The sequence below is a fragment of the Bemisia tabaci genome, unplaced genomic scaffold (assembly GCF_918797505.1).
Source record: "Bemisia tabaci unplaced genomic scaffold, PGI_BMITA_v3".
Lineage (NCBI taxonomy): Eukaryota > Metazoa > Arthropoda > Insecta > Hemiptera > Aleyrodidae > Bemisia > Bemisia tabaci.
Genome location: NW_027311779.1, coordinates 29,432 through 52,955, shown reverse-complemented (window position 1 = coordinate 52,955; position 23,524 = coordinate 29,432). Strand labels below are relative to the sequence as shown.

The 23,524-nt window shown below is 38.3% G+C and overlaps 1 protein-coding gene across 2 annotated transcripts; it reads left to right on the top strand.

Annotated features, from left to right (window-relative positions):
• Positions 1-4,962: 4,962 nt before the first annotated feature.
• On the top strand, positions 4,963-21,253 carry LOC140225916 (uncharacterized). Of its 2 annotated transcripts, XM_072305946.1 has the most exons (7): positions 4,963-5,148; positions 6,163-6,225; positions 7,079-7,156; positions 10,456-10,845; positions 15,759-16,800; positions 17,686-17,928; positions 19,055-21,253. In XM_072305946.1, the coding sequence occupies exons 3-7, from the start codon at positions 7,082-7,084 to the stop codon at positions 19,312-19,314; spliced, it is 2,010 nt and encodes a 669-aa protein (XP_072162047.1). In that variant the 5' UTR covers positions 4,963-5,148; positions 6,163-6,225; positions 7,079-7,081; the 3' UTR covers positions 19,315-21,253. The 2 variants fall into 2 exon arrangements, with proteins under 2 accessions (XP_072162047.1, XP_072162048.1); XM_072305947.1 differs by lacking the exon at positions 6,163-6,225.
• The last annotated feature ends 2,271 nt before the right edge of the window (positions 21,254-23,524 follow it).

Genomic DNA, 23,524 nt, shown 5'->3' with positions numbered 1-23,524 from the left:
CCCGCATACTCCTGAGCAAAATATCACATTGCGCCCCCTTCGGCGGCTAAGGGTCTGCGCCCTCAGAGGTGCGTCAGTCCGACCCTGTTGAGATTTATTAAATCCACTCGTATCTTTGTTGGTGTAACCACACAAATTATTCCATCAACTGATTGGATGGTCATTTTAAGCAACTTGTCATTTCTAGTTTTAACACATGTCTCTTCTGTTAAATTAGATAATCCGCTATCGTCAAGTTAAAGCCACAGGGAGTTAAATTAAACATTTTGCAGCTACTATTCCACATTAGTTAAAAAAAGTAGAACTTTTTTTCAGCGCAGAGGATTTCTCAAGCTTCAAGGGGGGGGGGGGGGGGGGGGGGGTCCGAGCCTCCCCTGGAGAATTTGGAGAAATTGCGTCGTCTTAGGAGCAATTTCTCGATCATAACCGGTTATTTTTCGAACAAATTAATCAATTTAAAATTTCAAAGGTGACAAATATGTCACACTTATTTAGAAAAATCTCTTACATTTCTCGGGAGGAGCCAAGTACATTTCTGGAGGGGATTCCTCCTAGCGTGGACCATTTTGGAAATTCTTCCGAAATTTCATTATGGCGAGGGCTATACCCTGCCAAACGTTGTCCGTGGAAGCACAGAAATTTTGGTCACGGATAACATAGGTAGGCACCCTTAGGAATTAGATTTTAGAAGTAAACTTTTCACAAAATATATTTTAAGACTACTTTAAGTTCGCAACGAAGATCCGACTGATAATGAGTCAAGTCTTACCAGCGCCAGCCGCATGGGGCGGGCGTTGCGGCGAGGGGAAGTGGCAGGGAGGGAAGAAGAGGATAAATGCATGCGACGGTTACATACATATGTAAAAATACTTCAAATTAAGCTGTTGATTGTACAGGTCTCTTTAATTTAGAAAATAAGAGCAGTAACGAGGAAATTTTCTAGTTTTCATGGCTTAATCATGTAGTGATTCTTACAATTGAGGTACATGCCATGGAAAAAGAGAGAAAAGAAGTATCGTCGTTTGCTTCTTGTATTATGTATCCTGTTTTTTTCCTTTTCCAGAATTTCAGATCGTTACCTACATACGTCCTCAGTCAATATGAAATGAATCGACGTAGAATTTGCGTCAACCCACCCGGTAATTTTCATTAAAACAATGGTCCGCCAGTTTGAATCCCCCGCGAAAAATTTAAATGTGCCGCAATCTGTTGCCGCCTGATCTTCCCGCCCTTTTTGGAACAGGTAGTATTCTGAAAGATCCGGGACCATCTTGTTTATCAATCACTTTAACTTTGCATTGCACTGAATCAAAATAGAGGGTGCCAAATCTGGAAAAAGGAAGTTTAATACCTTTAAAATGATGTAATGAAATCCTGTTAAAATTGGTGCACTTTTATTTTTAAGGTATTTCACATCTTAACTACACTGAAAAAAAAAATTGCTAAAATCAACACAGAAATAGTGAAAAAAAGGTGACAAATCATCAAAATAGTTAAGTCAACATTTCAGGCCAACATGCAATCTAATGGAAGAATACCGGGTTGATTTAACTATTTTGATGATTTGCCACCTTATTTCTGTGTTGATTTTAGCAATTTTTTTTTTCAGAGTATTCCTGACTGTTATCGTGAAATCACCCACATAATCGCGCAATTAATAATGAGAGAGCCTATACACGTGAAAGTCGTTCCACTTCCACACTTCTAGTTAAGATTATTTCTAAAAATATGTACTTTAATGAAGAAAGGAAAATTAGTTAGGCTTTATATAATGCTTTCAATTTGAAATGTCAATAATTTCAACGAACTGTGTACAATAACTTCAAAATCATAAGTTGGAAACCGCTGAGGCCTCAAGTTTGAATAATCGCGTCACACTGCGGCCGGAGCGTACGACACGAAACCCGCATAGGAGCGCCTTACAAGTCTTCAGGATACTTAATGCATTGCGCATATAGCACGGTGTGCGCTCAAAACGTTGAAAAAAGTCATTTTCTTGATGTCGAACCTCCTATACCCCTGTATGTATACCATTTCCGAACAGAAAACACCGCGAGCTTGCAATCCTATGATTACAGAATTTTAGAGATTTCACAATACTGTAAGTTTTCCGGTGAAAATATGAGTTACCTACAAGTCGACTTTCCCTTTCTGGAATGCTGTTATTTTCTATCGTCCGGAAAACGCCGAACTTTATAGTTAACTTCCAGGAAGAAAAAGGGGATACTTTTATTACACAAATTTGGGCAAAATTTCCAGGGAGATATTCTTGGTATCCCATTCACAAAAAAATGAACTCTGGAAATGTAACGTAATAACTAGGCAATTTCTGCTAAATGACGCAGACCTCGGCCTACGGCTAGTATGGAAAAAATTGGAGGGTATGGATTCGATCGACATGAATCGACCGAAAAATGCATGAAAACGTGAATCGATCGACATGAATCGATAGACAAATTATTAAAAGACCGGTGTCGATTCGATCGACATGAATCGATCGAAAAATGAAAACGTGAATCGATCGACGTGAATCGATTCTATCGATAAATTCGATCGATTCACGGGTTTGTCGATTGATTCACGGCTTTTGTCGATCGATTCACGGCTTTTGTCGATCGATTCACGGGTTTGTCGATCGATTCACGGGTTTGTCGATCGACTCACGGCTTTTGTCGATCGATTCACGGCTTTTGTCGATCGATTCACGGGTTTGTCGATCGATTCACGGTTGTCGATCGATTCATGTCGATCCGATTCACGTTTTCATTTTTCGACCGATTCATGTCGATCGAATCCATACCCTCCGAAAAATTAAGGGCGAAATCCACTACGCGGCACCGCGCGCGGTGGGCCGATTTGTTTGCGATTTCCCGGGCCGCCTCAAGGAGCCAATCCACCTCTGGAAATATAGTCAACACAAAATGTTGAACCACGCTCTTCATTTTCCTCCTCTATTAATCAACTATCCGCCTAAACTAGCAATAAAATATAGAATCCTCTTTATCGAATAAATTTAAATACTTACAAGCGGACTTTTGGAACACCGCCATGTAGGTGGATATGGGCACACATTCGCAACCAATGTTTAATTTAGATTCATAGTGATTCCTTTTATATCGGAAAATTAAAAATACCTGTAAATGTGTCATCTTTCCGTTCTGTATTGTAACTTTCAATTAAAAAACATTGATTGTTGAAATAATATGCATATTAATATCTCAATTTTTAGCCATTTTTTTTTAAAGTTTTAAGGGAAGAACGCTGTCGAAAACCGGCGACTTTGCTTCATATTTCCCCCTTCCATTTTCACCAAATTTTCTGAGAATGGACCTCCGAGCCTTTTCTCATAATAATTTTCGTCTAAATGAAATGTAAGAATGAATGTCTAAATTATTGTGAAAAAGAAATTGACGACACGGCTGAGCTAGTTTCAAATTTTCACGATCGGCGAATTTTCCCTTACCGAGGAAATCGGCAACATTGCTTGTAATTTCCCCCTTGGATTTTCGGGGCATTTTTCGAAGAGGGTCCTAGGAATAAATTTTTACAAAAATTAGTGTCAATACGGAGAAATTCTCTTCCGCCCTTCCTGGTTCCTCTCCCTCCCTGCTTCCTGTCTCTCCCTCCCTGCTTCTTCTCCCCCCCTCCCTGCGTCCTCTCCCTCCATCCCTCCCTCCCCTCCCCCAGGCCCTCCCCTCCCTCGCCCTCCGTCCCCCTCCGTCCCCCTCTCTTCCTCCCCCTCTCTTCCTCCCCCTCTCTTCCCCCCCTCTCTTCCTCCCCCTCTCTTCCTCCCCCTCTCTTCCTCCCCCTCTCTTCCTCCCCCTCTCTTCCTCCCCCCCTCTTCCTCCCCCTCTCTTCCTCCCCCTCTCTTCCTCCCCCTCTCTTCCTCCCCCTCTCTCCCCCCTCTCTTCCTCCCCCTCTCTTCCTCCCCCTCTCTTCCTCCCCCTCTCTTCCTCCCCCTCTCTCCCCCCTCTCTTCCTCCCCCTCTCTTCCTCCCCCTCTCTTCCTCCCCCCCTCTTCCTCCCCCTCTCTTCCTCCCCCTCTCTTCCTCCCCCTCTCTTCCTCCCCCTCTCTTCCTCCCCCTCTCTTCCTCCCCCTCTCTTCCTCCCCCTCTCTTCCTCCCCCTCTCTCCTCCCCCTCCCTCCTCCCTCTCCCTCCCCCTCTCTCCTCCCCCTCTCTCCTCCCCCTCTCTCCCTCCCCCTCTCTCCTCCCCCTCTCTCCTCCCCCTCCCCCCCCCCACTCCCTCCCTTTCTCTTCCACCCCTTACCCTCACCTCCCTCCCGTCCTTTTTCCTGCATACCTACCCCTACCCACCCTCCCTCCTAACTAGAGGGCTCCGGAACGAAAATGATGGTCCCGGATCGTTTCCGGATCTTTCAGAATACTATCTGTTCCAAAAACATCAGACATCTGTTTTACTTCATACAGAAAATACAGAAGGTGGTGGGGGTGGCAAGGCAGCCATCTAGAAGATTTGCTGTGACGTAGATGAGTACGCCGACTGGCGCGCTGTTCAATAAAAAGTACATTTCATGCATTTCATGATGGAACCTGTATAAAGACCTACATCACCGCTCCAGCTAACATTGAAAGTCATATAATTGAGCATTAGTTACCATGACTCTCCAATTTCTGTTTTTTTGACGCACAGAACGTAATGTAACATTATACCTTCAAAACGGGTTGAGTCGAGATAAAAGTTGTTATTATATGAAATATATATTTTTAACTTTCAAATTATCTTCAGTTACAGTCGAAAATTGATAGAAAAACATATTGAAGTATAAATAGTCATAGTTACGAGTTTTTAGAGCCAAAATAAAAGGGAACCTCACAACCTTTCCCGCTCCTTTTTAAATTTCAAAGAGGTCTCGGTTTTCCCGCGATCCTCTCGACCAATCAGAAGGGCGGCTTTTATGACGTAGCAAAGTTCATTTCTCTGCTTGATCATCACCCGGTACCGGTAACACACTAACACGCGGTAACTGAACTGAACTTGAAATTGAGAATCAGGCAGGATCGACACAATTTCCCTCGTATTAAAAGTGCAACCATCTCATTTTAAATTTTAATTGTTGGAGTTGGCTTACCAGAAATACTAGATCGCCAAACCGTGAACACTTGAACTTTCACTTACTTTGATTTGTGGTAAGTCTATTTGACTGTCTCAGTTACAGAGCAGTTTTCACACGCTGCCAATGCATGTTACATGTCTTCTTTTATGTTTTTCTCGTGAGTAGAGATTCTTAGGCTGGACGTGAGTAATAACTCCTATGCACTCACTTTCACTTCTCTAACCTGATGAAAAGATATATACCAGTAGCTGTACTAGAATAGAATCTTATGTGCATGCTTTCCATAAAGTCCAACTTGCATCGCTGGAACTTTCAGCTCCATCTTTAGAGCTGAAGATAAAAGCATGGTCAATTACTCAGATAAGGATTCTGAACCTTTGAAGCTAATGTGCCGAAAGAAAATAATTGTCTACTGTATCTATTTAATGTTGCTTTCAGTACCAAACCCTCAACTTCCCAGCTGTTATGAACTTGCGCAGTGGCGTGTTAACCGTTTTCGCATCAGATCTAAGGCCCAAATCTTTGTTTATGGCGGAGCGCTAGTTGAGAAATCTAACCTCCAAATTTGATTTCTAAGTTGCGATAATCATATTCTGTACTTAAGCTGTACGCAAGTCGAGCTTTTTTTATTCGTGGAGCGACTTTCAACTGTACTCAAGCCGTGCGCAAACTGGATGACAAATATCGGACCTGGAACTATTGTCGTTGCTTACCAATGTTTCATTTACAGAATCCGTCCTTATCTTACCCCATCTCAAAAGGCATTGTCATTTGTGGTAACTGATATGTGAATACCCTGGAAACACTACTTCCTCACAGTCCAAGTCTCTTCCTCTAGAAACTTTGTGGAAGAAGAGCAGGTTGGTCCATACCTCCCGACTTTGGGTACTTTCCACAAAGCACATCAATCAGCTTTCTCTGGCCGCCAGGAATTTGCAATTTTTTTAGACTCCTTGGCCGAGTAGAGTCCCTTCATACCCACAGTTACGCCATCTCGGTTCGCAGCCACTTAGCATTTGTGTTTCAAGTTCAAATGAATGACATCACACACTTTGCATGCATCTCAAATTGTTTTCTTATGTTTCAGCTGTTACCACCATGACGCTTCTGTTGGAACCAGTACTGGCAGTGCTCAAACTGCTTTTAAACGGTATTTATCAATACCATGGTTTTTTGCTTTTGGTTTCTTCTGCATTTAACAAGTAGAGATATATGTTGTGAACTATTTTCTCCTTTCTACTAACCATTGAATTTCTTTCCCTCCATGAACGTACATGGTTACACCTTTTATGATGTCAAGCATCAACAGTGTTATGCTTCCTCAAAGTATCGGTGCCTCATTGAATTTCCTCCAAAGTAATGTTCTCCCAACAATTAAACTAGTGCTTGTTGGTGCTTAGAGTGTGAACAAGCGTAGATTCAATGATGCCAACTGATGCAACTAACTGCATTAACCTCCCATTTAAATGCAGGGTGTATACAAGGCTGAGAACCGGGAAAAATCAGGGAAATTCGAGTGTAGTCTGGAAGACCAGGACAAGGAATTCAATCAAAAACAGGAAAAAGTCAGGGAATTTTGGATTGTCTTGAGATTTGATAGTAAGATTAGAAATGATCAAACAGAACTATTTGACTCTTACACACGTTCCTCTTAAGTATCTCTTACTTCATCATTAATTCCTCGCAAACACATGAAAAGTGAGAGAATTTTGTATTGTTAGTCAGGGTAAACATGAAAAAGTGAGGGAATTGCATTTTACAAATCTTGTTGACATCCTAAAATGTATTGTTGTTGCTCACTGACTTTGAGTTTACCAAACTCGTTCTCTATAAGCCTGCTCTCTACTAAGAAATAAGCATCTACCATCGATAATTTGACCATTGAGATACTATCACAGGAAAGGAAACTCACCAGGTACCTGTCACTCCTTTCGAAGTATCAGTTAGGAGATTTTTTTACTTATTTATCTACTTTGTATATGATAGATTTTATTATTTTTCAGACCATGAGCGACGAGAATGTCCAACACCTCCTGGACATAGCGAGGAGGCTATCTTCGGGAGAAGAGGAAACCGGTTCTGTAAGTTCACTACTTTTTTCAGGTGTATTAATGATAAGCCTTAATTAATTTTATAGTAGAACGGGTGGTCTGGCAAGAATATTCTCCCAAGTGAACTGTAAAGGCAGTCAAAAATTGCATTCCCATAGAAGTGGGATCAGGTTGACTTTTTGTAAGAATTACTGTTCGTAAAGTCCACCTCTCAATTTTCTTAACAGCCTTCTTCGACATTTTTGGTGTGATTGAACAGTACTTAGGCGCCCAAATAGAGCAGGGGAGTGATTACCGCCTCAAAGGTGGAGGAGCTGTTAAGTAGTGATGGCGATTCTAGGACTGAGAATCGATTCTCCAGGATCGATCTGAATCGGCTAGGGAGAATCGATCGGGTCAAAAGGTCGATCCAACGATCCGATCTTTCCTGCCGATCTGAAATTTCAAAATGAGCCAATAATAATGTCTAAATTTGTTATGTGCCGATTCTGAATCGATTCAAGATCGTCACATGACGATCTTTTAGTGCAACGTGGATCGAGTTTGTAAACAAACGAATAATGGATGAATATAAATAATTTGCCTGATAACAGTTGATCACAGAATAGTAATTACTGTGAGGAGATTTTTGATTGAAATCGATTGTATCTGGTATTTTAATTTTTCTCCGATGGAATCGTGATATGACGATTCGATCTACATGAATTGTCACGTGACAAAAGATCGTTCCCTTGCCCATCGGATTTGATTCGATCTACACGAATCGTCACGTGACAAAAGATCGTTTCTTTGCCGATCCGATTCGATCCAATCTTTAGTGAATAGGCAACAAGAGCTGAAAAGAAGCAGAGAAGATCAATCGGGACGCAAAGGAAGACAATTGAGCAGGATTTTGTGCAATAACCTCTCAGGAAATATGTTTGTATAGAATTTGCCTCATTTTCAATCAAGTTGTTAAGTTTCGGGAGAAATGAAACTCAAAAGTTAGGATGTTAGAAACGGATTCTTTCAATTCGATTCCAGGTGAAATGAATCGATCCATGCGAAAGATCGTCTCGAAAGAATCGATTCGATCTTATCGATCTTTTCGTCTCGGAGAATCGATCTTTTGGAAGATCGATTCAAGAATCGCCATCACTATTGTTTAGGGAGAGTACAACCAGCCATCTGAATTATGAGGCTTCTAAAGCCCTCCAGCTTTGCCTCTGACTGTCAAGTGGGATGAGTTTCAATTACTGGGGAGAGAAAGCTATTTTTTGTGTTACAAGAGCATGAACCAGATAAAAATTATCTTCTTTCCAGCGAGACTTGTCACAACCTTGTCAATTTTTATATCAATGAAGTTAGGACCCCGCAGACTCCTTATGGGATTTTGTGCAGAGTGATTTTTTAATTTTCTCATTGCAATGCAATCTTCTATTGGTACTGATTAAAAGTTATTGCGCCAAAGTTCTACAATCCACTGTGTTCGCGTAATTCACGGGTAAAAGTCGAGTAATTTTCTGTTAAATGAAACCCACGTTGCTCACTACAGTCGAAGTGACAGTAGCCACTACAGACTGCTGCAGTTATGTTTCAGATTCCTTATGTGGGCTGATACTTCCTATTCAGACAGAGATGGGTGGGTACGAGGAGAGATAGCATTGGGTTTATTCGTGAATTACGCCCGGCTTCATTCTGAGTGCAAACTGAAGAGTGTCTCTTTAAACCATTCTCGCTGCGTCAGCTTCATTTATCAGATACATGATAATTCTTTTAACCGCAAATTGCGTGAAAATGGTGGGTTGTAAAACTAATAACTTTTGATCAGCATCGATAAGAGAATGCAATGCAATAAAAAAATTCACTGGGCACAAAATCCCATAAGGAGTGTAAAGCATCCCTTGATTTTATACAAAATAAATTTGGGGCTGTTCAGTGCCTCCCTCCTCCTTGACTCCAACGTTATTAATGCAAAGTGGATTTTTTCAATCAAAATAAAAAACCTTTGCCCCATTTTTCTCTTTAATTGTTCATGAGCGCTGTCTCGACTTGTCAAAGTGGAAGCTAAAAGTGGCTCAAGCGCTGCCTCCTCTCGTCAAAATAGAAGCGCGAAGGGGCTCAAAGTCGGGACTTGATGTGATGGATGACTGTGCAACTCTATAAAGAGCGGCGCGACTGTTTATTTATCAACAATTGCGAACAGAATCGTTTATATTGATTCACTTTGAGCCTCCATTTTGACGAGTGGACACAAGGCTATTGTGTCTAGCATCAGTATTTGAAAAAATCGGCCGCCGAATCTGATTATGCATGATAAATCATGATCTAAATCAGTATGATATCAGTATTTGAGATAGTAACAAATCAGAATTTGGCAAAACTGGGATTATCATTATCTCCCAAAAATTTAAAAAATGGACACCCTGCTGTTGAATTTTTTGTTCAATGTGACATTATGAAATGCTACACAGCTAACTTGGAAATATCAGGGAAATAAAGTTTGCTGTGGAAAAAGTGTCAGAGAATGTAACCAGAAACATCTGAATGTCAGGGAAGAATTGTGAGATTGCATGACTCTGAATTGAAACGGCTTGTGCGAAAACCGCTAATGTCCATTTTCTCTAATTTTGAGAGAACTGCAAAAAACCGTTGAGGCCTTTTAAATGCAGGATTAAAAAATATTCAGAAGTTAATTATTACAGGAGTGGATTGTAGAACAGGATCCCTAACAGTTTCCAGCTCCTCTTCTGTCTGGGACAGAGTAATTAAAAGGACAGGACTCGGGAAATTAGCGGTTTTTGCATGATTCGGACCACGGTCTCCCTGAAAAGGGGCTCAAACCCAAGGAACAAACATTTTCACCACATTAATAAGTGTGTCTGACCTCCGAGAATATTTTAACCCAAAAATCTCAAAATTGAGAAAAACGGACTTTAGCGGTTTTCGCACAAGCCGATTCAATCAACGACCTCTTTTTTCGAAGGATATCAAAATTAGGGATGAACTAGGTATCCGGCTGACTGGATTTCCGGCCGTATAATTTTTTGCTTATCTTGCCAATATCTGGAATCTGGCCACGATCCTCTGTTCGGCTAAATCAGGATCCGGAGCATCCCTATCATACTTCAGCAGTACAGCATTTTTCGGGAGTGTCATATCTCGCGATGCCATTAATTTCTGCAGCTCAAATGTGAAGGAACTATTTAAAATTTAGTAAGGAAAAATGTATATCCAAATTTCTGTGGCAACCCTCTCAAGTTTCTGTCAATATTATTAGCCTAAAAAATAATTTATTCCAATCAGTAAATTCTGAAGTAATATGATAGAATTTTCTTGGTTCCTTTCAGATCGAGCAGCAGCTACTTTCCTTTGCTAGACGGCTAAGCAACAACAATCATCAACCTGAGTCTCAGCAAGTCGAGAGGATTGTCGGTCAGTCTCAGCCCCAGCAAGTTGTCAGCAGTGTTAGTCAACCTCAACGACTCCCGCAGCAAGTTGCCAGCAATGATCAACCTCAGCCCCAGCAAGTCCAGCAAAGGCCCTACTTTGTGTCGCAACCTGGCTTTATACTTAATGGTAATATGCAGCCTCAAGTTGGTCAGATTAGCTCGCCGAATCCGTTTTGTCTGACTACTGGTTTGGCTCACAGGAGTCCAGTTGTTAGCCCAACTAGTTCAATAAATCCATTGCTTCTCACTCCAAGTTGCAGTTCAAGTAGTGCCAGCCGGCAGCAGATGGTAAGTGGGCCAGAAAGTTTCTTTGTTATTACAATTAATTACAGTTTTCTTCCTCCTAAAACCACAAAAAACCCTCAAAAAGTGTAAAAATTCCGCCAAGCCTATGGATCTTGTCACAAAATTAGTAGGTATGTATCTAAAAAAAATTTTAAAAAAGGAGAGGGGGGAGGGGAAGTAATCTCTTGAAAATTACAAAAGTTTTTCATTTCAAATCTCAAAATTTCGGATATCATTTGAGGTCAAGATTTTTTAAGTACAGGTACGCCCCAGAACTACAACGAGCAAATGGACAATTAATTCTGCTGAGAGTCCCCTTTAGTTAGTCTCGGACTCAACCAGCTTACCTTTGAAGCTAGTTTAGTTGCCTGGGTCACTAATACGAGGAAGGATAATTGGATTTGTTTTCTACGAGAAGATGGCGAGGGATAAAACAATCAGTTCTTTTTTAAGTCTCAAACCTCAAAATATTTGATATCTTTTGAAGTCAAGACTTTGTACCATCTCCTCATCTCACTTTCATTTTCGTTTTGCATTTTAGGAAACAAATTCCACTCTCATACATCAATAAACTTTATTTAATTCTTTCTCTAATCATTCCCCTTCATTTCAGGTAGCCGCAACTCTTCTTACCTGCAATACCTATGTAAGTAAGGAACCATTGCATAATACTTGCGAGACGTCCCTCGTTTGGATCAAGAATAGAATAAATATTTTCAATTCAGATTCTGGCACACTCTTTGAAAATTAAAAAAAAGTCAGGTAGATGAAGGTAGAATTTTTAAAGAGAGCAAAAAAAATAGCTAAATAATCAACAATTCTGGCGAGACGGTCCTGATACTCTTGTGGGTGTGGTATGGCTAAAAGGGTAGTGCCAATAATAGGGGTAATAGAGCGAGGTTCAAAATTGCCGAAAAATGGAAATGCATCTTTTTACCAGTTCGAGTCAATTTTTCTTTCTTCCTTTCCACCACTTGCCATTTCCATGTCACCTAGGTCCTTGAAAATTCAGAATGGCTAGTTACACGAACGCCCGGCGGAAAAATCATAAAGTTGACAGTCAGCTCCTTCATTTTAAATGAACGAATAAATTTCTAAATAAGTCCTCGGGATCTGCCACGAAACGCATTTCATACGTGAGCTTGAAGTGCTAGCTGGAATTTAAGAGGAGTTTTTTCCAGCATTCATGTATTCCTTCCTTTGTCGTTTTACTTGCAATGCTTGAGGCTATACCTTGGTGTCTAAAAGGAGATGAACTTCAGCTGACACTCAAATGATACGTATCGGGACCGTTTCGCCAGAATTTTTGATTTTGTAGCTATTTTTTTTTGCTCTCTTTAAAAATTCTACCTTCATATACCTGACTTCTTTTTTTAATTTTCAAAGAGTGTGCCATTCTGAATTTTCAAGGACCTAGGTGACATGGAAATGGCAAGTGGTGGAAAGGAAGAAAGAAAAATTGACTCGAACTGGTAAAAAGATGCATTTCCATTTTTCGGCAATTTTGAACCTCGCTCTATTACCCCTATTATTGGCACTACCCTTTTAGCCATACCACACCCACAAGAGTATCAGGACCGTCTCGCCAGAATTGTTGATTATTTAGCTATTTTTTTTGCTCTCTTTAAAAATTCTACCTTCATCTACCTGACTTTTTTTTAATTTTCAAAGAGTGTGCCAGAATCTGAATTGAAAATATTTATTCTATTCTTGATCCAAACGAGGGACGTCTCGCAAGTATTATGCAATGGTTCCTTACTTACATAGGTATTGCAGGTAAGAAGAGTTGCGGCTACCTGAAATGAAGGGGAATGATTAGAGAAAGAATTAAATAAAGTTTATTGATGTATGAGAGTGGAATTTGTTTCCTAAAATGCAAAACGAAAATGAAAGTGAGATGAGGAGATGGTACAAAGTCTTGACTTCAAAAGATATCAAATATTTTGAGGTTTGAGACTTAAAAAAGAACTGATTGTTTTATCCCTCGCCATCTTCTCGTAGAAAACAAATCCAATTATCCTTCCTCCTATTAGTGACCCAGGCAACTAAACTAGCTTCAAAGGTAAGCTGGTTGAGTCCGAGACTAACTAAAGGGGACTCTCAGCAGAATTAATTGTCCATTTGCTCGTTGTAGTTCTGGGGCGTACCTGTACTTAAAATATCTTGACCTCAAATGATATCCGAAATTTTGAGGTTTGAAATGGAAAAACTTTTGTAATTTTCAAGAGATTACTTCCCCCCCCCCCTCTCCTTTTTTAAAATTTTTTTTTGGTACATACCTACTAATTTTGCGATAAGATCTCATAGGCTTGGCGGAATTTTTACCCTTTTTGAGGGTTTTTGTGGTTACATCAGTTATTTTTGGTTTTTCTGCACATGCTGAGACCATTAAACTCTTATCAAAAGAGAGGAAAATGTGAAGCTATGAATATTGATGGATAAGGATTTATTACAAACAAAGTTCCTTCTTGATGTTATTCTTCCCCAGGAAATGAAAAATATTTCTATCCAAATTTTAAAGACAGGGAGATCAAAATTGAATACTGGCATTCCCAAGAAAATACTGGTAGTATTTAGTGATGCTGAAACTAAGGACATGACTTGAAAAACTATGTTTAAAAAAAAAGAAAGATATTTCATCAACTTCCGTCTGAATGACATTTACCTAATTAGGCTATCCAAATTTTTCAGATGGTTACCTTCGCATAACCTCTGCTTGAATCCGCACAGAATAACTCCCACAGGGATCAGTTAATATATTTTTAAAGATGTACCCCAATTTATTTTCAAATAAAAAAAGTTCCTTTTGAAATCAAACTGATTTTCTCAAAAAATTTAGAAGAGGTAAATTTCTCAAACAAAATAAAATAAAATATCCTTAGCAAATAATTTGCGAGAAATTTTTTCTTCCTGCGTATTATAAGTGTTGGAATAGTTACCTAATTGTAATCGTAGGTTGTTATGAATGTCAAAGGCTAGCAGTCATGTGAATTTTTGGATGTACATATTGACAAATGAAATCATTCAAAGTCAATGATTTTAGTAAGCTTTGTAAAGCTAAAAAATACTACAAAGATGAGCATTAGAAAATTCTAATGTCAGAGTCCTTGTTTATTCAAAGTGAAATAGTTAACATAAACAACGTACTTAAAATTTTTGAAAAGACACATTGCTTTGATGATCCTTATGAACTGCTGCCACTGACTTATCTACTTTTCTAATGAGAAACAGAAGGTCCTTAGGTATTTTGAAATTGAAAACATTCCTGAAGAATCTGGCCACAAAAATTGTATTGTTACAAATTTGGAGAGTAGGTAATGTGTAATGAGGAAGTTAACACATTTTTATTGCGAGAATAAGATTACCCAGAGTATTGTGAGCACAAAAATCTTTGATAATAAAGTTAGCCAAGTGAAGTAAAAACTACCAAAATACTCTTATGAGCAACCAAGCTAACAGACCCGTAGGTAAATTCCCCCTTCAATCCTTAAAGATGCCTAAAGGAAAAGAAACGACAAATTTCATTCGCTGAGCTCTTAAATTTGAAGTGCGATCCTTAAGTAATACTGCTTTTGGCAGTTCAAAATAAACTTAATGCTAATAAGCCTTCTTTGTTCCACCTAGAGAATGTAGATACAAAGAGAAGATCTGGAGATAGGTATGTGTTACCATATGAAAAAAATTTTTACCAGTTTCTCCACCTTGTGTTACCATACTATAAGTAGGTATGGGTACCATCGGGGATGTCCGGGCACTGTCAACGATGCGCAACATCCCTACGTTGCCCGTAACATATATACCATTTGCGTGCTGAGCTCTTATCTGTTTACATTTCAATTACTTACTCAGCAGCATATTAAATCAAAGTGAGTAAGAATAGAGATCTTAGCAGTATATAGTATCGAGTATCACTTAAATTCCTTCCGTTCAGTGAAAATACATTGCCCCAGCCGCTATTTGCTTCGAAACTCAATAGCTGTAGTAGCAATGTCTGCAGAGATCGCCTTTGCTTACAATATTGTACGGGAGCAGGGAAAGATAAGGAAACTTGAAAATTGCAATCCAAATTTCTTGAATAAACCTACATAACTAGCATGTATTTATCAACATACAAATTCTCTGAAACTAGGCAAAATCCCCCAGTAAATCCAGCACTAGGTATAGTGATAATTTGCGTGACAATTACAACACACAATTAGAGTGTTCTGAAGCGTTTGAAGATAGAGTAGCCACATAGATGTTGCATGGTCACTATGGTTTGGCATGGTTCAGCAAATATTACTTCTGATATTAGGTAACACACCTTGAAATAGTTCAGCACATACCTTAAGTAGAATTTTGGCATCCGACTCGGCATAGATTTGTTGCTAGAACTACTGACGCTGCCTTTAAATCCTTGATATGGGTCTTGTTCAAAACCAGATTACTAGGATTATTTGACATCGAACAGATGCGTGCTCGGCCGTCGCGACTGAGCTGAAAGTTTCACCCGTACTTTCTCTGCGCTTGTAATTCTAATTATCAATATTTTTGGCTCAAAAAATCAACCACAAAATAATCTATATCTTGTGGATCTGCTTTTTGTAATTTGAGCAATATTATTTCAGGAATCGTTGAAGGAAAGTAAAATTCTCAGTGGTGACTGGTGGCGCTATCTCTTATCTTGAATTATTCCTAATCAATCCCTGGATTCACCGTAAAATCTTTTCAGGACTTCTTCTCTAGGCTTTATTAGTGAGGGGAAAAAAAATTAAGCCAAATCTGAAACGGAGGGTGTCATTTTATAATTTTTTTGGTTGATGAAACTGATACAGAATGACTCAGTTGAGAAAACTATCATAAGAACAATGTTGTTGTTTTGAAGTCAAATTGACGATGAAGCAGTTATGATTGTAATTTTTGGTTTTGCATAACAGGTTGCAGGAGGACCACGTTTTCAGCCCAAATATCCGCAGCAATGGAAAGGAAAATGGAAAACAAAAGGGCAGAGGGCCGAATCGAACTATGAATTTGAAATCGAGCAAATCATTCTCATGCCGTCAAGCTCACCCCGTAGCGCAACATCCTCAGAAATCGGACGTTTGAAGAGGAAAAATTTAGTTCGAGACTTCCGGAAATTCGATACCCGTTACTCGTACTATCAGATCAAGGAGGAAGTGAAGAAATTGTTTCCTGACCACCTTCAGGACCCAGATCTAGACTTCTTTATTTGCAGAAAAGAAGGAAAATTTTTCAACACTGCTAACCTAAGAGACGGGGAAGAATTGGGAGGAATTAATTTAAAAAAATTCTCCCACAACCGGAAACTTTTTATCATTCCAAGTAAAGACCTAAATATCTCGGACGATGAGTCTGATGATTCTGAACCTATCCGGAAACAACCATATAGAAACAGGCAGACGCCAGTAAGATTTGGGAATTATGTTCTTAATCAATCTGGACTCATGTCATATTACGATACCCCACTCCAAGAGGGGGAAATAGATTACGAAGTAGAAGCAGCGAACCAATCTGTTGTCCCTGATGATATGAAGAGGATCAAAGATATTCTCGAGGCTCTCCAACCAGACCCCAGTGTTGAGCCAATAAAAATATATGCAACCAGAGGCGCTATCATAAATTCTGGAATAGCATTTTTGATAGACGAAGTCGATCTTAAAAATAAACCATTGAGAATTTGTTTCACCGATCTTGTCGGTATTGAAGAGGAAGCCACGGACTGGGGGGGTCCTAGGCGAGAATTCTTCGACCAACTCTTAGATGAAGCTGTAGAATTGCCCATATTCACTGGCGAAATCGAAAAAAGTGTAAGGTTTGATGAAGAACACTTCAGCAAGCAATCTTATTATTTCGTATTCCTCCTATTTGGCCTGTCAATCGTTCAAGGGGGCGCTCCTCCAAATTTTCTCCACAAAGATGCTTTCCAAAAAATAATTGAAAATGAAGAATTACAAGAAGGTGAGATTTTTTTCTATTCTTATTATCATCATGGAAGTTGGCAAAAGTCTTTCTTTTTTCTTTCCTATCCTGCTTATGATGAGTTCCAGGTTATACAAGTGATCAGAAGAGTCTTTTCACATGTTGTGGCATAATGTCCTATAGGTTCTACACATGTACAAATGCTACTTTTCTGAGCTGGAGTTAAATTGGAGAAAAGTGGGAAGGAAAACAGGAAAATAGTGTTTACATCAGTAGCAGATTTGGAGAAGAAAATTATGAAACCAAACGAATTATTTTTGGTGGGTCTGGGAGACCTAGGATTTTGGTACCGGGCAGTTAGCGTTGTGAGAGCCGGAACACCAAATTACCTTTGTGAGATTAAGCATTTTTTCCCTTCTTTTTTTATCCTAGGTTTATCCCCCCCCTTGTAACTGCAACCCTCTCCGAGGGCCCAGTTGCAGGGCCCTCACCGCTGTTACCCCCTTGGAAAACGAGATGTCTCGGTGAGTTGATACAAATGTCAGAAAAATAAATAAGAGAAAATCAAATGAAAGGGAAAGAAAAGAACCTGTTAATGTAGAGAACTTGATCAATTTTCATTTGTTGATGAAGCATTTGTCAAAACATGGTGCAGCGGATAAATTTTAGTACTTTTACGGTACGCATTTCAGAGATGGTGCTCTGCAGAATCAATGTGAAATGAAGGAAAAATCAGGGAATGGAGACATTTTCAAAGTAGACATACCCTGGTTTAATTTTTTTGTCGTTTATTACCTATCACTTCGGTGACAATGTACAGAGCCCAATCAGGACAATAATTATTGAAATAAAGTAATTAATAATTATTTGTGATAAAACAGTTTGAAAATAATTTGCCACATTTAAGCTTTTTCATTGTTTCAGAAAACCTTAATAAGGCGTATGAACAAATTAAAAATGGCCTAACTGCAGTCGGACTTTTGGAGGTAATGAGGAAGGAGCCCATATTGTTCGAAAAGCTTTTCACTTTGGGTCCATCGTTGCCCTCATTTGAGGAATTTGAAGCTTTGATTAAGTTCAAACGCAGTGCTGATGTCAACAGTGAGGACTTTAAAGTTGAAAGTAACATAATAATGCTGTGGCAACGGCTGCTGTTGAAAGTACGGAGTAAGTATACATCTTTGTCCCTGTTTTAAATATGTTGACTTCATGGAAACAAGATACGCCCTATTAACAGTTCGGATCTACTTTGGAAAGACAGCTGTTAAAAACTCTTGAATAAAAAGTAGCAAACGCAACAAAATGGGAAACCACGGCTAAAAAACACACAAAATGTCTGATAGATGCACTACCGGTGATTCGTAGCTAGAGAACCATGAAAGCGTGATACAAACTACGCAGATAGCGCGCCAAGGAATGGATTTCAGACTTTTTTGACGTGCCCAACGTGGTTTTCCTGCTATTTCATACACTAAGTGTATATTTACTTGACTGTATCTCTTGGGTAGAACAGACCTACTTACCACAATGGTGTTACATCATACAAACTGGCTATGGAGGGGGCTTGTTCTTCGTTTCTTTCGTGAAATACAGGTTAAAATTCTAGGAAAAATAAGTGAGATGAGTGTTTTAAGATTCAAGAAGTTGTGTAAAATTCATTAAAAAAATTTTATGAATAAAATGTATTTTTAAAAGATTATACATATGTTTTTAGTTGTTAATTCTCTAGAAAAATGTATCCTTCTTCCAAACCAGAAGATTGGAAAAATAGTATTTGTAAGATTGTCAGGGGAATATCAAACTCCCTGTATTTTTCAGAAAAAAGGAACCATTATTTTCAAAAACAAGTCGATGAGCTTTCGAAATCTTCTGGAAGTTGCTTGACCTTTTCAAAGGATGTTTCAACTTTTTTTCTGGTTACACAAGCAAAGCATCGAAACGAAAAAGATAGTTTTTTTTAGCATATTTGAAAACACCAGGACATGCAAGTGATAACTGACATTTTGAAGAAAATGAGACTTCAGTTGTTTCAAATAAAACTCATTTCAAAGTATATAGTTTAATATACTGTAAGTTTAAGTGCAAGAACTTGTCTTTTAGCTTCACAGCTCCAGTTTCAAGTTTTTTTGAGCAAAAAGGTCCCACTGTGATTTCTAAACTTAAAACTCGTTCTTCTAAAAATCATGATAATATCAGTTAACACGTTTATGCCCTAGTGTCTTTCATTTGTTATTCATCCTTTTTTTTGCATTTTCGAATATTCATTGGTAAAATCTTTAATTTTTTGTTTCAGAAAATCAAATATCTTTATCCCTTGCGCATATCTTAAGTTTTGCGAGCGGAACGAAACGCCCACCGGCAATTGGATTCGACAAAGAAATCGAAGTTACATTCAACCATGCCAACCCTGCTGAGAAATTCCCCTTTGGAGCTACTTGTGGACTGCAGATCGTCCTCCCTGTGAAGGTGCATAAACTGGAAGATTTTGAAGATTTTGCATCAGCCATGGTTGAAGGAATCAGAAACAGTCTGGGTACGTTTGGAAGAAGGTAGTTTGTCAGCTTCGTTCAGATATAATAAATTAAGATGTAATTTAGCATGTTCAATGGAAAATATGAACCATGAACCTACAGGTAAAAGTTACATATTCTGGGTTTCCTTTATCTTTGAGAACCGAGTTAAAAGCGAAAAACATTTTACCCGGAGCACTTAAAAAGTCAAGAGGGTTGAATTAAGCCAATAACACCAAGAACTAAGTCACTTCTTTCTCATTATTACCGTTTTTAGACGAAGGGTGTCTATAACTCGTCACATTTTTAGGGTTGTCTGTAACTGGTGACTTTACTTTATTTTTAGTTCTTCAGTTTAAACTGCATTTTGAAAGGTATCTTATTGATACAAGTATCCCTTTAGTTATGAAAGACTCGATAGGTTTTTCTTCCTGAATTCGGTAATTCTAATTCTAAATTCAATACAAGGGTTCAATTTTGAGCTCATCAGACACTAAGCCTCATCCTCTTTCTTTGAGAACCTTATGAATTTGTATACTTTTGGAATAGTTTATTTTCTCTCCAAATATTATTATACTTTCTGATTCTCTGAATTTGTAATCGCTTTTATGTAACTATTATTTAACCTGTCCTTTTTCTGCATCACTGTAGTAACTCTACTTTTTTTCTTTTTTATTCTTGATAATTACACACGTCTGCGAAAGGACCTTTTTTTAAAACTGCATGTGTGATCAGATTTTTTATTTGCAATAGGTCAGTTGCGCTGGTCACAGAATCGTGTTTTGATGCTTGATTCTTGTAGATAAGTTTCAAATAATAAGATCTGTGCAAACCGAAATTCTCCACGTTCAATATTAACTGAGATATCACGCTTTGAAAAGTCGGATTTTTGATGTCATCCACCGCAGGAGCGACACCCTTGATCTCTTCCTATTTTCTTCGATTGGTGATGCAGGAGACTCAACGCAAAACTTCAACAACATAAACAAACGCGGACCTGAGTCGCTGTGTTAACATGATGAAAAACAATAAAGAAAAGCATGAGAAAAGCAGAACTGATAAACAGATAACGCATTCGAACTCGACGCAAAGAGGTTAGGCGGTCTGTCAATTCTCCACAGTTTGTTTGCGTCGTTGAAGTTTCGCGTTGCGTCTCCTGCATCACTGATCGAACAAAATAGGAAGAAACCAAGGGTGTCACTCCCGCGGTAGATGACGTCAAAAACCCGACTTTTCAAAGCGTTATATTACGTTAGGGTTAATATTGAACGTAGAGAGTTGCACTTTAGACAGATTTCATTATTTTTAAGTCATCTATATGAATCAAGCATCAAAACACGATTCTGTGTCAAGCGCAACTGGCCCATTCTCGTGAACGGAAAATGTTTTAATTCTACCATTTCAAAGGAGTTCTACCCTTTTATTTTTGAAAGGCAGATTTAATACCTAAGATTATTGTCTAGTTCGTTTAATTTATAGTGAAACCGAAGGTTCTAGGTTACCCTCGTCCAAGGGGAAAAAATTTAAAAAGTTATTTGTTTTGTTAAATTTGTACTTTGTTGTTTTTATTCACTTTAGTGCCTTCTGTATTTAAAGTTAAGGAAAACTCTGTGCCCTCTTAGTCCTGTCTTAGTCTCCCTAACTCAAAATATTTTTGTACATCTCTGTTTTCGCAACGCCCCTTTCCTTGAAGGTTGGGTTTCACTATTCCGTTATCTTACTCATAATGTAACTACTCAGGTAAACTATTTTTGAAAATTGTTCTTAATATTTTTTATCTTCTCATAACTTGTGACATAGGGATACGGTACCAACGTAGTTGGCTCATCCTCTTATTTTTGTACTTTTTCTATTTTCTTGTATACAGCAACAATGGTTTAGCTGTTAATTGTTGAAGTCGAGTTCATCATTTGGAGTAATTCTTTCATATATTTTTATATATGAATATAATAATAAATATATGAATATAATAATTGAATAATATTTTAGTTCAATTTATTTACATCCAAACACAGGTCATTAAAATGAAGTTGTTTTTGGAGAATCCCCCTCAATAATTTTAGGATTCATATATTTAAAGAAGAAAAAAAACTTGGAGTAATTACTTTAAGTTCAGAAATACTACATTTCATGAATGATATTTGGACAAGATGTCATGCAGGGAGTGGGATTTCATTAAGGAAAATTCAGGTCATTGGAAATGAGTGGGAACGCCCTTTCTCCCGCTGATAAAGACAGAACTAACAGCCAGTGAGTCAGTTATTTGGAAAAAGTGGTAGAAAATGAATCAAATTCTATAATAAAATGAAATGATATGGAAATCTTATTTAAGCATTACCTGTTAATGTTGAGAAGTGGATTCATTTTCACTTGTTTGTGAAATAATTGACAAATCCTGGCGAAGGCATTAAATTTTACTCCTTTTAGGGTTTGCATTTCAGAGATAGTGCTTTGCAGAATCAGGGAATGGAAATTTCTTTTTTAAAGTGTACAAACGGTGGTTGTGGTTTTTTGCGGTAAGAATTCAATTTTGATTCATTGCTTACTAATAAATAAAAAAAAACTCAGATGCGTCATACTTTTTGGGTGTGGGTAGGTTCAGGATGTTTCAAATTCGATAAAAATAGGTTTCTTTCGAAAATGATTGCTCCTCGGCCTTTAATATGTTCTAAGTTTCAAAAAAAATACAATAAGCAGAATTTCAGCAGAAATTTCAAATTTTTAGAGGTCCCGAATTGGCCTAAAACATTAACATGGGAAATCCCATTAGAATGGAACCGACGAATTGGCAACATAGTTTTCAGCTACTTAAAATAGTCAAAAATTGTTGAATCATAGAATGATATTTGGCTCTTAAACTTTAACATCTAACCACTAAGTTTGGCGTTTTCCTTGTAGCAAAAAGGCCCCATCTCCATTCACTTGTTGCTCAGAGTCAGACTACGCTATTTGTTCATTATTTTACAGAAAATGAAATGAAAATTCAGTTCCTGTTTTCCTATCAAAAAAAGGCTAAAATTTTTAATTGGAAAGCCTATTACTTTGCATGCATTGAGTTCCTTACGAAATAATTGTGAAGTGTCACAATCTCAGCAACATGCGAATAGAGACAGGACCTTTTTGCTAAGCACTGCAGCAAAAAAAGCAACAGCTCCATTATTATTCACCTACTTCCTCAACTATAAATTTATTGACCTTAGTATTAATTAAACGCTAAATTAATGCGCCTAGAATTAATCCTGGCAATATCAATAATGCAGTGTTAACACACTCACCAAAAACGCAATGTGTGTGTGTGTGTGTGTGTATTGCACCTTGCAATGATTTTTAGAAAATGTTTCACCTCAGCATCATCGATATATCTATGGTGAAAAGTCAGTCATGCATTATGACCTAGTAGGTAACCCCTCGATTCTAGGCACATCAATGCAACTATTTATTTTCAATTCTTGCTGAATTTTATCTTGGTTTGTTGAAGTAACTCAACTATCAATGCAATTTTTCCTATTCATTTTATATTTCTCAAGTATAATGCCACTATGCTCAAATTTCAATCTTTAAAACGTAAATTTCTAACAGATGCAAATAGTATACTTTGTGGACAAATCGGATGAGGAACCTAACAATTTCATGTCATTCCTCATGAAATTAATCGATGAGATTTCATAGAATCAGAGTGCTATCATTTCTTTACACCACTAATTAATTCAGAAAAATTTTCATCTGAGCCCCTCTGATGGACCTCCTGTGAAAAAAACAAAAATTATAAAAGGAAATGTGGAAGGCCTAATTTGAGATTGGCAACAAAGAGTTGACTTGATGTTTGCTTTTGGTGAGCATTCTTTCTTTATCCTCTTTCCATCAACGGGGGAAGAAGTCTCAAAGGGGGGCTTGCGGTTTGCAAATTTTGAGTTGCCCCCGTCTCAGCTCTGGAGACCCCAAAAATGAAGAAACTCAATAATTTAGTTCCTCGCCCGATGAGGAATCGTCCAAACAGGAACCCTACAAGTCTATTTGTTCAACAGTTGGAGACATTTTTCCGTTACTTTAGGCCCACTCTGTATTTGAATTAAATGAGAGATCCTTTCAAGTCTGGATTACTTATTAGAGTGAAGTCAAAGGCGCTCTACAACATTGAAATTTTAGTTAGGTATTTTAAATTTAACTTCTCTCAAGGCATACGCATATTAAAACTCTTGAGGTGATATTCATGGGAGCACCGGTTTAAGAGAAAGAGTAAGAAATTGGCGTGG

Bases quoted from the DNA above. Each gene is read 5' to 3' on its own strand.
- LOC140225916 (XM_072305947.1), top strand. From the start codon at position 7,082: ATGAGCGACGAGAATGTCCAACACCTCCTGGACATAGCGAGGAGGCTA. The intron at 7,157-10,455 runs GTAAGTTCACTA...GGTTCCTTTCAG, and splicing joins GAGAAGAGGAAACCGGTTCT to ATCGAGCAGCAGCTACTTTC. The intron at 17,929-19,054 runs GTAAGTATACAT...TTTTTGTTTCAG, and splicing joins GCTGCTGTTGAAAGTACGGA to AAAATCAAATATCTTTATCC.